Source organism: Sinohyriopsis cumingii, chromosome 1 (assembly GCF_028554795.1).
Source record: "Sinohyriopsis cumingii isolate HCF-2022 chromosome 1, ASM2855479v2, whole genome shotgun sequence".
Lineage (NCBI taxonomy): Eukaryota > Metazoa > Mollusca > Bivalvia > Unionida > Unionidae > Sinohyriopsis > Sinohyriopsis cumingii.
This window is the reverse complement of record NC_142961.1, coordinates 146165153-146180006: the sequence shown is the minus strand read 5'-3', so window position 1 is coordinate 146180006 and position 14854 is coordinate 146165153. Positions and strand designations below refer to the sequence as shown.

The window sequence follows — 14854 nt, the reverse complement described above, 5'->3', positions numbered from 1 at the left end:
CTTTTTCTCTTAAAAATTTTGACCATTATTGAAACAAGATCAATCTGTGTTACAGTAATAACAACATTAAATCATCATTTTTTTTCTTCAAAAACACAACCCCAGAAACACAAAAAGGGGGGGGGGGGAATTCATGCCTGGAATGTATAGTTTGGTTTGTGAAGGAATCTGCCATTAAACCATTTTCTCAGGATTAGATTATTCGTATGTTACAGAAAATATTATCATGCATATTGTTTTAGTACAACAAGTGTTTATTCTATTTGAGTTTCTAAACAACTGTTATGTTATGGAGTGTATGTCGCTAGGTCATAGTTTGGTTGAAGTTGAACATTCATCTCAATACTGGCATATAAAGAGTTGAAAAATAAATTCATGAGCTTGCATTAAATTTTCGACCTGCAAAATAAACTTTTACTGTGAATAAGAAAATTACATTAATAACATCCTTGATGGGTTTAAGGTCTTCTTACAGTGATATCATATTTTAAAAAAAGGAAGGACACCCTATTTTCCTTTTCCGTCTCTTGTACAGTACTTGTATGTAGTGAAAATTTGGATCTAACAATATAAATTGGGGTGGGGGTGTGACCTTTAGTAATTCTGTACTCATAGTCTGAATCTGATTATTGTTGCAACCTGAGAACATATTTGAGTAAAATTGGGTCCCAGATAAGGCACTTTTGAAAAACAGGTACTTATTTCAACAAAATATACTGAAAACTGAATTCATACAAGATAATTTATGTACCAAATAAAATTGAATTCATACAAGACAATGTATGTACCAAATAAAACTGAATTCATGCAAGACAATGTACCAAATAAAATTGAATTCATACAAGACAATGTATGTATCAAATGAAACTGAATTCATACAAGACAATGTATGTACTAAATAAAATTGAATTCATGCAAGACAATGTATGTACCAAATAAAACTGAATTCATATAAGACAATGTATATACCAAATGAAATTGAATTCATACAAGACAATGTATGTATCAAATGAAACTGAATTCATACAAGACAATGTATGTACCAAATAAAATTGAATTCATGCAAGACAATGTATGTACCAAATAAAACTGAATTCATACAAGACAATGTATGTACCAAATAAAATTGAATTCATGCAAGACAATGTATGTACCAAATAAAATTGAATTCATACAAGACAATGTATGTACCAAATAAAACTAAACTCATGCAAGACAATGTACCAAATAAAATTGAATTCATACAAGACAATGTATGTATCAAATGAAACTGAATTCATACAAGACAATGTATGTACCAAATAAAATTGAATTCATGCAAGACAATGTATGTACCAAATAAAATTGAATTCATGCAAGACAATGTATGTACCAAATAAAACTGAATTCATACAAGACAGTGTATATACCAAATGAAATTGAATTCATACAAGACAATGTATGTACCAAACAAAATTGAATTCATGCAAGACAATGTATGTACCAAATATATATGTACCAAATATGTTCTTGTTGTTGTTGTTGTAGGGTTTAATGCCATTATTCAGCACAAGATAGGCTATACATGTTGGCCAGAATAAATGGTGGAGGAAGAACCCAGGAAAACCCCAGGAAGGAACCACCGACCCACAACAAGCTACTGGCAAGCTTTCTCACATACCCACTTAGGCTGAACCCAAGACTCGAACCCATGCAGACATAGGTGAGATGGCAGTGATCCATAACGGTGATCGCTTTAGACCACTTGGCCACTGGGGGCCCTGTACCAAATATGTATGTACCAAATATGTGTGCATATGATAAACAGTAAACATAATATTAACATTCAAGGCACATGAACCAATAAACCTCCCCCCCCCCGAACTTTATCTGATCACACTCTCTATGTCAGTGAAGGAAATGGTATATACCACTCTCTATGTTATGTCCGTTTAAAAAAATGGTATATATACTTTCTATGTTATATCCATTAAAGAAAATGGCATATACCACTCTCTATGTTATGTCCCTTAAAAAATGGTTTATACCACTTTCTATGTTATGTCTGTTTAAAAATTGATATATACCACTTTCTATGCTATGACTGTTAAAGTAAATGGTATATACCACTCTCTAAGTTATATCAGTTAAAGGAAATGGTTATATCACACTCAATGTTAAGTCAGTTAAAGGAAATGGTATATACACTCTATGTTATGCAGTTAAAGGAAATGGTACATACATGTACCACTCTCTAAGTTATATCAGTTAAAGGAAATGGTATATACCACTCTCTAAGTTATATCAGTTAAAGGAAATGGTATATACCACTCTCTATGTTATGTCATTTAAAGGAAATGGTATGTACCACTCTCTATGTTATGTCATTTAAAGGAAATGGCATATATCACTCTCTATGTTATGTCTTTTAAAGGAAATGGTATATACCACTCTCTATGTTATGTCATTTAAAGGAAATGGTATATACCACTCTCTATGTTATGCCAGTTAAAGAAAATGGCATATATCACTCTCTATGTTATGTCTTTTAAAGGAAATGGTATATAACACTCTCTATGTTATGTCATTTAAATAAACTTGTATATAACACTCTTTATTTTATGTCAGTTAAAAGAAATGGTATATACCACTTTTTCTCTTTTGTCATTTAAGGGAAATAATATATAACACTCTATATTTTATGTCAGTTAAAGGAAATGGTATATATACCACTCTCAGTGTTCATTACCAAAGCATAATTAAACATAATCTTATTGCACAAAGAGCACTCTTTAAAATACAACCATAGAATATTAATAGGACCCATAAATTCTTCATACAGTTTGAAAATCTGTGTACATCCAATGGTTATTCTACATCATGCAATACCTTTAAAATTTTATGAAAATTAAACATAGTTAACAAGTTTTCATTATCAATACATTAAAAGAAAGATACTTGTTATATTTAATAAAAGATAACATTTTTATTTTAATTTGACAGAAAGGTGCCTGTGCAAAATGAAGCAAGTTTTATTTAATGATATTTATTACGGTTTGAATGTGTGTCGATATTGTAATATTCAATATTTAAGGTTATATGAAAATAAATTGTTTCATAGTTTATTGTGGAACTTTCAAAACCATATAATGTTGCCATGGACACATGCCTGAACCTGACGATTGTCAGTTCATGATAAACCTCCTTGGAAAGAAACACAATTTGTCCAACTGCTGCTACCCGTGTATCCTCCAAAAATCTTATTGATACATTAATCAGAATGTCCCAATCATTTATATCATGAGGTATATTGCTAATCTGTTGTTTGTTTATGGGCATTGACAGTTGCTTCCCTTTTTTTACTTGAGTTAAATAAGCTGAAATATCTGTTAACAAAGCCTTCTATTTTCTAATTTTATAATTTCATGGTGTTTGTTTTTGTAATCATAGCATTATGTGTTTTTTATCTTAGAGGTGTTGTCTAATGTTGTAAAGTGCTTAGAGCTTCTAAAGATTAGGTGCTATACAAAGTCCTCATTATTATTATTACTATTATTATATATCGCAACAAAATAATGGGATCAAACAGATTTTTCCAAAATAAAGATCTACATAGATTATGCTGAACCTATTCACAAGTATAAATTAATGTTTTACCAAAAAGGCTGAAATAAAAGTAAAACCCAACATATGAACAAGTTCACTTGTTTGCATGATAACCAGTATGGATTTCATGCTTTAAAGATTTGCTTTTACTTGTGAGGTATCATCTTTGTGCATTTTGTGGCTGCTACAAACAACAAATTTAAATACTTAATTTAAATATTTATGTGATTTCTGTAAAAACATGAATCAGGTTTCAACAAAACTGAAATACAATTTTACAAAACCACAAACAAATAATGCAGATAAATTTAAATTAATTCAGCATATGACAATGGCCTTGCTTTGGACATGTTTTCTGATTACTGGCATGCATTCTACAGGTAAGACATATGTCTACCATATGATAAATCTGCTGATCACAATCAACGTTCTCAGGTGACTTCGTACGAAATGAGGCACAGTGGTAGGACCTGACTAATATCAAAGACGACATATTCCTGATTCATGGTGGTATCACCCTCCCCAAGCTTGTGAATCAGCCGTCCAGGGGTCTAGAAAAAATTAATTAAAAAAAATTCAGAATTAGAGTGTTGTACATGTATTTGCTTGGTGACAAATCAATAAGGTGTTCACTGTCAGAGATGCAAGTAATGTATCCGACATTTATTAAGTAAACAATTAACGACTCCCCAAGCTACAGCTAACACACACCAACTGTAAATCAAACTCCACCTATCAGCCATTTTTTAAAAGTCAAACGCCACTTATCTACCACCAGCTGTTAAGTCAAGCTCATCTGCCTCGTAACCACTAGCAGTCAGTCTAACTCAACTCACTTACTACAAGCAAACTCAACTCACTTACCACTAGCAGTCAAACTCAACTCACTTACCACTAGCTGTCAAACTCAACTCACTTACCACTAGCAGTCAGTCAAACTCAACTCACCACTAGCTATTAGTCAAACTCAACTCACTTACCACTAGCTGTCAAACTCAACTCACTTACCACTAGCTGTTAGTCAAACTCAACTCACTCACCACTAGCTGTAAGTCAAACTCAACTCACTTACCACTAGCTGTCATTCAAACTCAACTCACTTACCACTAGCAGTCAGTCAAACTCAACTCACCACTAGCAGTCAAACTCAACTCACCACTAGCTGTCAATCAAACTCAACTCACTTACCACTAGCTGTCAATCAAACTCAACTCACTTACCACTAGCTGTAAGTCAAACTCAACTCATCACCAGCTGTCAGTAAAACACCACCTACCTAATACAAGCTGTCAGTCAAGTGTTGTTTATTGGGACCATCATCTATCACCAAGACCTGTTTGACTTTTTACCTAATAACATCTGGATGCTAATCTTGTCTGACTAAAAGGAGCCTGGTTAACTGATCATCTGTCACACTACTGGGATGCTAATCTTGTCAGACTATCTAGAGGTTTGATTAACTAATAACATCTGGATGCTAATCTTGTCTGACTAAAAGGAGCCTGGTTAACTGATCATCTGTCACACTACTGGGATGCTAATCTTGTCAGACTATCTAGAGGTTTGATTAACTAATAATCTGTCACAATGCTGGGATGCTAATCTTGTCCGACTATCTAGAGCTCTGGTTAACAAATATGTCACATTACTGGGATGCTAATCTTGTCTGACTAGCTAGAGGCCTGATTAATAATCTGTCACACTGCTGGGATGTTAATCTTGTCTGATCATAAGAGGCCTGGTTAACTGATAATCTGTTACATTGCTGGGATGCTGATTTTATCTGACCATAAGGGGCCTGGTTAATGGATAATCTGTCACATTGTGGGGATGCTAATCTAGTTTGACTATCTAGAGGCCTGATTAACAAATAATCTGTCACATTGCTGGGATGCTGATCTTGTCTGACTATAAGAGGCACAGTTAACTGATGATCTGTCACATTGCTAGGATGATAAGCTGTCTAACTATAAGGGGTCTGGCTAACTGATAATCTGTCACATTGCAAGGATGCTAATCTTTCAGACTATAAGAGTCCTGATTAACTGATAATCTGTCACATTGCTGGGATGCTTTCCTTGTCTATAAGGGTCCTGATTAACTAATAATCTGTCACATTGCTGGGATGCTTTCCTTGTCTATAAGGGTCCTGATTAACTGATAATCTGTCACATTGCTGGGATGCTAATCTTGTCTATAAGAGTCCTGATTAACTAATAATCTGTCACATTGCTGGGATGCTGATCTTGTCTAGTTAACTGATGATCTGACACCTTGGCCAGTTTTACTATATAACTTATACAAGATTGAACTGTTCTAACTTCACTAACACTCACCCAATTTTCATGACAATTTTACTGTGATCTAATCATCACTGTTGAAAACGTGATGACAATATCTGATTTTAAAGAAAATAAGATGCAAATTAGTTGGTATATTTAGCTCTGATTTGTCAACTTTTCAGTAGAAAAAGTGAGCATCTCTGCTTAATCAATAAATGTTAATAATGGTCTGTTTAAAGGAGTCATTTTCTAAAATATAACACACATTAACAAGTACTTGCCTCTTTCTTTAACACAACACTTTATTGCCATAAAATGACAAAAAAACGTGTACAATAATTTTTGTCTAATTTTTAAGAAAATAAATTTAGGATAAACTTTAAAAATAAATCACAATTAAATTTGGTAGCTGTGCTATGATTTGCTGCAAAGAAATTATGACTATACATACAAGTGGGACAGATGGTAGAACTGTGATTGGGGTCCATATTAACAGATGATTGGGACAGATGGTAGAGACTTTGATTGGGGTCTCTATAAACAGACAAGTGGGACAGATGGTAGGGACTGTGATCGTGGTCTTTATATACAGACAAGTGGGACAGATGGTAGGGACTGTGATTGGGGTCTTTATGTGCAGGCAAGTGAGAAAAATGATAGGGACTGTGATTGGGGTCTCTATATACAGACAAGTGGGACAAATGGTAAGGACTGTAAATGGGGTCTGTATAGTTTCATTATAAGGAAATAAAACTGTTCTGAACATATAAGTAACCTAAAATGGTAGAAGAAAAATAAAGATGTTCTGTGCAATTACAGCATAATGCAATTCTTCTGACAATGCAATTTGTACAGTGTCTTGCAAAATGGAGTCTATTATCTGATTCCTTGCAAGTCACATTCTTAACATTTCTCCCCTCCATGGGAGGCTGTTAAAGTGAAAGACCAGCAGAGAAGGGAATACTAATAAAGTTACAATAAAGTTATTTTAAGACATTGCTTAGATTTAAAGTAAAATAAAATAGCTGTGTTCTTCTTTCCTCTTGTGTCAGGTTCAGAAAAGTAAATCCATGTTACATCACCTTTGACATTCTCATTCAGACATTTTCATATTTGGCAGGTATAAATTTGATGATTTCAACCCAATTATGCTCTTGATCAACCATCAATAAGTGCAGGACCCATCCAGCACAAAACTTTCTGTGTTTCAAACGATTCTTCAAGATATTAAAAACAGCTGATGAATTAATGCCATAAAAGAAATATCTCCGCTTTGTATCAATCATCTTCATCAACTATCTTTCACTGTAGCCATTTCCTGCTCATCAATCTAAGACAGTGGTCTTCCTGAACATGTCACCATCCATGAATTCATGACCCTCTTTAAAAGATGAAACCACCTCAAAACTGTAGGAGAAAACAGTGAATTAATCCAAGCTGGCCTTGATGTCAGTCAGAGAGCACTCAAAGAGCACCAGGTTTTACAGTGATGCCATTGCAGAGTCTCCATTCTGACATTTTTACTTTATTATAATTTACCTATGTTACATCACACACATATATCTGCAGGTTTCTGGCATGCCACATGTGCATCTGCAGATCGTTTTATAGAATATTATTATCAATTAACATTTATTTTATTAACAGGTTCAAAGAAACAAAAACATTTTTAAAAAAACAGTTACAAAATTTCCAGATACCCTGCATAATTTGAAAGTTTCCTGTCAAACTGGCTTTCAGGGATGGAAATCAAGAATGCTGCATGAATACATTTATTTACAATTAATTTTACTTGCCTTTAAAGCACAGACCAAACTAATTATTATTTTGAACACCAGCATTGTCATAGATGTCAACAAAAAGTGTTTTGCATTTTGCTACATTTCTCTTTGCATGTAGAGCTGAAACTTAATCTTTGAGTTCTTTCTCACCATGGCAAAACAATGTCACAGTGACCTACACTTTACACTCAAGTTTGTGGATGATTTAAGTATATTAATTAAGGCCACCTGGCAGGAAGCTCCAGTTTAAATTGGCAGTCCTAAATCTTTTATTTTTAAATATCACCATTAAAAGTTTGTAAATCTGCAGAGTTTTTCCACCCATTCGATTCATATCCTTAACAAGTGTTCTTGGCTAAGAACTGTAATTTTAACATTTTTCTTAACAGAAGTTATCTTGATCATATAAGAGCTTGGCACCGTGTTCAAGTGCACTGAAGTATAGAAAGTACTCAGATTCTCCAACATCCACGCATCACTGATCAGCTGAGATAAGGACTCTGGCCACAACTGTTACTTCTGAGCAAGTGCCCACAAATGTAGTCTGTAAATATTGTTAGAATATTTTTTCTTCCCTTTAGTTGGTGATTCTTGGCTTTGATGTAGGCATTCTTGGAATTGATTTAAAGAAAACTGGAAAACTGTTTATTCATAAAAATAGGACCATTATGGTGTGACTGTCTGTGTGCATGGCTGCAGTGCACAATGAGAAATCAGTCACTGATGTTGTCCCAGATGTGAAATTTGTGACCCATGGCACATTGCTCTGTTTATAGTTCTCCCTGTCTCCCCCCACCAAAAAAAAAATGCTGGAAAACTTGTGAAAAGAACTTAACTGCAAGTTTGTCTAGGAAGACATGTTTGATTAATGTATCATTTATTTTAGATTTGGATAAATAAGAAAGTTCAGTACTTATCTTTCAATGCTGGGAATATAGAAAAAGACAGATATGTATCCCCTCCATAATTAGACAAATTTTGGAATGTTTGTTTGGATAGTTCATGATAGATATTCATGATAATGAAAAACTCATTTTGTGCTTTGAACTGTTGAAACTGAACACATGGCATGAAATTCCATTGCCAACGTATGTCTTCAGGCAAGACATGAAAAAAATGTTCCTGACACGAGAACAATTTTCTTATGGTTCTTCTTACCCTAATGTCAAGAACCTGTGAAAACCTTGTTCTTGGGCTGAGAACTCGTACCAGTTCTGAAGATGGATTTGACAAGAACAATGAACATGTTGAGTTTTGAGGTTTTTGTTCCAAGATCAACTCTTGTTGTTAAGGCAAGCACACACAGGAACATCACTGAATGCGTATCTGGTGCTTGAACAAAAATCTCCAACAGGTTGATGGCCATAGTATGTTAGGGGTCAAGAGGGCAAGAGTGAAATGCTGTACGATATTTCAGCAGCTTTGCTTTTGAATCATGCTTTTATGACATTCTACTGCATGCTTTTTTGTATACAGAAAAGGAAGATAGTTTGTAATAGCGATAAATATTCTAGTTTGTTGACTTGTGTCTGTTTAGTAAATAGATTACTGTGGCAAAAGATTTGTATTGTTGAGAACAGAACAAAATTTCAAGTGATACTAAGTAAAGGTGCCACATAATCAGGTGGCAGTTTAACAACAATAATACTTACAAGTAAGAAACAAGTCGAGCTCATATTAAAGTATTAAAGCTATTAATGTTTATGTAACGTTAGACGAATAAGCAGATAAATTTATTTGAGGCATATATTTAGTATCATATTAACATAGTTGGTGGTTTTTGATACTGAAGAAGACAGTACTAACAACAAATGCAACTACAATAAAAATAGCAATTTCCTATAAAACGATTTTTACAAAACTGAGTTCAGTTTACACTGTGCACAAACTCTTGTAATGCTTTTTATTCTCCTATTAAGGGACAGCTGAAAAAATGCACCAAAAGTTAGATGAGTGATGGAGGATGGGCATTTACAACCCAGAAGCTTGTGCCGGAGCTCTATTCAGCAAGTCCTGGACCAAATTTCCCCAAAAACTAAGATTCCATATATAGAAAATTTGACCCATTTTCAAAACTCAGGTTCCAAGACAATAAATTGGAAGTCATGTGTTCTCATTACAAACAGCTCTGCATGTGCTATAAATTCCACCCCCACCCCCCCAAAACTGGGGGTTCAAAGCATTTATTGCCTTAATCAACCATGCCATGATAGCATTTAGTTTTACATTTTGGCCTATTTCTCTCACAAAACACATACAGGTTCATCCATCTTGAGGGTATTAGTTGCCTTATGCAAATGCAGGTCACAGTGACCTATTTTTCTTGCTTTTGACTTTACTAGCTTGCTGAATGTTGCTAAGCAGAGGTGGGACATGGCATCCTGTGAAATGATAGTCAACTTGTTTATTCCTAAAGAATGCCAACAACTATGAACTTTTTTATATAAGTAATTCATATAATACATAGCCATTTCCAAAATGAATTTAACATAACATCAGACTTCATAAATCTTGTATCATATCTTTCTATTTGTAATACTAAAAGAATTTAGGTATAAATTTGAAATTTGCACAGCAGTGCACAAATAAATTACTAACAAAGTGGGTTAATTACCCATCAAATAGGACATTTTAACAGCTGGAAAACAGAATTAAGAATCTAGAATTTCATTCCACATTTGTTAGTGGATCAAAAATATGTACAATTTCCTTCCTAAATAAGTTAACATTCAAAAGCAATATCAAATTATATCAAAAGTTTTATGCTCATTTCAAACTGTTTACACTTGAAGTCATTAAAATAACACAATACACATGGATATCTTACAACACTGCTGCTAATGCCCTTTACATGATGATAAACACTGATACACTATCTTCAACTATACCCAAAACCAGCAAGCAAATTTTCTTTATCAGAAATTGAAGTCATTGCTATTAAGACAGAATTGAATCTGAAACCAAAGGGTAATAAAGGCAAAATAATATTATAAACAAAGTTTTGTGTAGTCAGGTGTGCCTAAAACCTTAGCAGGGGGTCTCCCATGATAAGCACAGGGGGTCCCATGAAAAGAGGGATAATCGTTGGTAAATACTTTCTTAATGCACTGACAGTTTTTGTAACATTAGTGTGTTGGCTTACCTGCAGTTGCTTTACTCAGATAATGACAGAGAGTTATCATGATATTAAATTACTAATGATAAACAGCAATTTTTTTAACATTTCAAAATCTCATATGTATATAATTACAAATAATGGCATTAAAATTGCACAACCCCAACTATTCCATCTCAAAAGCATATTTGTAAATTCATTCACTCCTGTATCTAGATGTTTAAGATACAAAAAACCAAAATGATTTTTACACAAAGCTTAATTATGCTGACAGAGTTCTTAATATTCTTGACAGAGTACCTAATGTGCTTGACAGAGTTCTTAATATGCTTGACAGAGTTCTTATATTCTTGTCAGAGTAACTAATATGCTGGACAGAGTTCTTAATATTCTTGTCAGAGTAACTAATATGCTTGACAGAGTTCTTAATATTCTTGTCAGAGTAACTAATATGCTTGACAGAGTTCTTAATATTCTTGTCAGAGTAACTAATATGCTTGACAGAGTTCTTAATATTCTGGTCAGAGTACCACATATGCTTGATAGAGTTCTTATTATTCTTTTCTGAGTACCACATTTGCTTAATAGAGTTTTTAATATTCTGGTCAGAGTACCATACATGCTTGATAGAGTTTTTAAAATTCTGGTCAGAGTACCACATATGCTTGATAGAGTTCTTAATGTTCTGGTCAGAGTACCATACATGCTTGATAGAGTTTTTAAAATTCTGGTCAGAGTACCACATATGCTTGATAGAGTTCTTAATATTGTTGACAGAATAACTAATATGCTTGACAGAGTTCTTAATAATTTTGTCAGAGTAACTAATATGCTTGACAGAGTTCTTAATATTCTTGTCAGAGTAACTAATATGCTTGACAGAGTTCTTAATATTCTTGTCAGAGTAACTAATATGCTTGACAGAGTTCTTAATATTCTTGTCAGAGTAACTAATATGCTTGACAGAGTTCTTAATAATTTTGTCAGAGTAACTAATATGCTTGACAGAGTTCTTAATATTCTTGTCAGAGTAACTAATATGCTTGACAGAGTTCTTAATATTTTTGTCAGAGTACCTAATATGCTTGAGAGAGTTCTTAATATTCTGGTCAAAGTACCATATATGATTGATAGAGTTCTTATTATTCTTTTCTGAGTACCACATTTGCTTAATAGAGTTTTTAATATTCTGGTCAGAGTACCACATATGCTTGATAGAGTTCTTATTATTCTTTTCTGAGTACCACATTTGCTTAATAGAGTTTTTAATATTCTTGACAGAGTACCTAATATGCTTGATAGAGTTCTTAATATTCTGGTCAGAGTACCACATATGCTTGATAGAGTTCTTAATATTCTGGTCAGAGTACCACATATGCTTGATAGAGTTTTTAATATTCTGGTCAGAGTACCACATATGCTTGATAGAGTTCTTAATATTGTTGACAGAGTAATTAATATGCTTGATAGAGTTCTTAATATTCTGGTCAGAGTACTTAATATGTTGATAGAGTTCTTAATATTTTTGTCTTAGCACCAAATATGGTCGACAGAGCTCTCAATATTCTTGTCAGAGTATGAAATATGCTTGACAGAGTTCTCAATAATCTTGTCAGAGTAACTAATATGCTTGACAGAGTTCTTAATATTTTTGTTTGAGTACCAAATATGCTTGACAGAGTTCTTAATATTCTGGTCAGAGTACTTAATATGTTGATAGAGTTCTTAATATTTTTGTCTTAGCACCAAATATGGTTGACAGAGCTCTCAATATTCTTGTCAGAGTATGAAATATGCTTGACAGAGTTCTCAATAATCTTGTCAGAGTAACTAATATGCTTGATAGAGTTCTTAATAGTTTTGTTTGAGTACCAAATATGCTTGACTGATTTCTCAATATTATTGTCAGAGTACCTAATATGCTTGACAGAGTTATTAATATTCTTGTCAAAATACCTAATATGCTTGTTAGAATAATTCATACGCTTGTTAGAGTACCTACTTTTTACTTGTTCCCAATCAATTATAATATCAATAACTGATCAGATTTATGCAAAAGAATGATGTCAATGACTGTAAACTTTAGGAGATAATGAAACACCAAATAGACTAAACACAATGGAAGAATTGTAGTAAGTAACATAAATCCTGTTTCATCTCACTTTTATTATATACCTATAAATGATACATACCCCTAACTAATAATTTTTCAGTAATTAGATATGGACATCTGTATCACCTACATGCATTTTCTCATTCCATATAACCAAAGACAACTATTTTATGGCATCACATGAATGACTCCAACCGGACCAATTCTGGAGAAGTTAACATAATGATGATGATGATGATGATGTCACATGAACGACCCTCACTCCAATCAAATCTGGAGAAGTTAACATTTTGATAATAATTAATGCTAATACTACTAATAATAATGATGTCACATGAATGACACCCACTCCAGCCAATTTTGGAGTAGTTAACATTATCATGTTGTATGAATGACCCACACCCCACCTTTATCTGGAAAAGTTACCATTAGTTCCTGAATTTAAACAAGTGTATTATTCATAAAGTTATACAATGTTTCCAAATTTATATAGTAACAAAAATTTCAGTGTTCTTCTGGCAATGTCTAAAAGGATACTGAACTACCCAAACCATCTCTGAATTCCACATTGTCTGCTTCATTTAAATACTGAAATAGGTGAGATGCTTTAATGTGTTGAACAGTGACATCAGTCAACCACCTGTATCAACAAAAGTCTCCTAAATGGATATCTGCACACATTATCCAGTGCTTCACTGTCTATGAATAACTTTCTTACAATTGAAAAATTAAAAATAATCCAAATAATTAATTGAAATAAAGTCTTTCCTTGAAAGGTATGTGCATGTAATAAAAACATAATCAGATCTCATGAGATCTCATGATATCATTGTCACTTGAGATGATTCAGCTCTATCAATCAATGTACTATACCAATAATACATTTACAATGTATGTAGAAACAAAAGGCCCAAGTGGACCATATGTCACTCACCTAGTTAACTTCTATATGTGAACTTGTGAATGCTAATTCACATACGTGTTGAAACTGAACATGCTAATGAAATGGATGGAGCAATGCTGGTGTCACTCATCCTTCTTTTCCAATTATATCCATAGGATAATGAATCAGATGTTGGAATTGACTGAGAAATGGGGTCCAAAACGTTTAAAAATATTCACCACAAAATTATTTGAACAGTTTTATTGTCATATTGCAATGAAATATATATGGATGGAACAAGCTTTGCATTTGATGGAATTTAGTGGGACCAACAACCCTGCTCACATATCATAAATTGATTACATCAAGCAAGGCCTGAGTTGGACCAAAGGCCCTGCCACGTATTGATGTGTACATGTAACATAAGGTATATAAAAACTATACCCCTAGAATTCTGAAAACCATGAAAGTGGCTACAGTCTTCACCTATTATCTTGTGTTGTATGTATCTCCATTACATAAGTAATTAAGAAAGACAAGTATTCATAAGGTTCATCACTGCTTATTTTCTCAGACATGGGACATTACACACAGTTAAAACTCTCAAAGATTTGTTCTCTGCTTTTTAACTAAAAAACTATCATTAAATATTTTTTCAAACATAGGAATAGAAAATTACCCAGGCAAAGAATGGGCAGTTTTGGGCATGTGGCAGAACAAGGGCAGAAAAATATGGTGCCCAACAGCCCACAAGAACCAAAAGTTTAGATTTGGACAAGCAAGCCTCTTAATGCATTAATACCCAAGCAGACATCCAGATTCTGGTTACTGGTAGTTCATAAGCAGGTGTCACCTATATCCATTTTTACTGCACATGTGGTAATCTTCAATGAGTGTAATTACCTAATTAAACATACGTATGGAGGCTCCACCTCATTAATCCGAGCATAACCTTATTTGCACGAACACTTTTTGCTTGAATCAGCAGAGCAAAACACAATGTCATTGGTCAGATTTTTCCACCACAACCAATAAAATGTACTATTTTATTCATATTTAGGTGACTAAAACATGACAAGTTTAAAACATAAACAA

The 14854-nt window shown here is 33.5% G+C and overlaps 1 protein-coding gene across 2 annotated transcripts in view; it reads right to left on the bottom strand.

Moving 5' to 3' along the window:
* Positions 1-728: 728 nt before the first annotated feature.
* Positions 729-14854, bottom strand: part of LOC149808100 (uncharacterized) — an 83535-nt gene continuing 69409 nt past the window's right edge. The window contains exon 17 of one of the 2 annotated variants that reach the window (XM_089973474.1): positions 729-4136. In XM_089973474.1, the coding sequence (XP_089829600.1) occupies positions 4017-4136 (120 nt within the window). In that variant the 3' untranslated portion in view covers positions 729-4016. Of the gene's footprint in view, positions 4137-5982; positions 7275-14854 lie in introns of those variants that run through there. The other variant, XM_089973475.1, reaches the window with a different exon arrangement.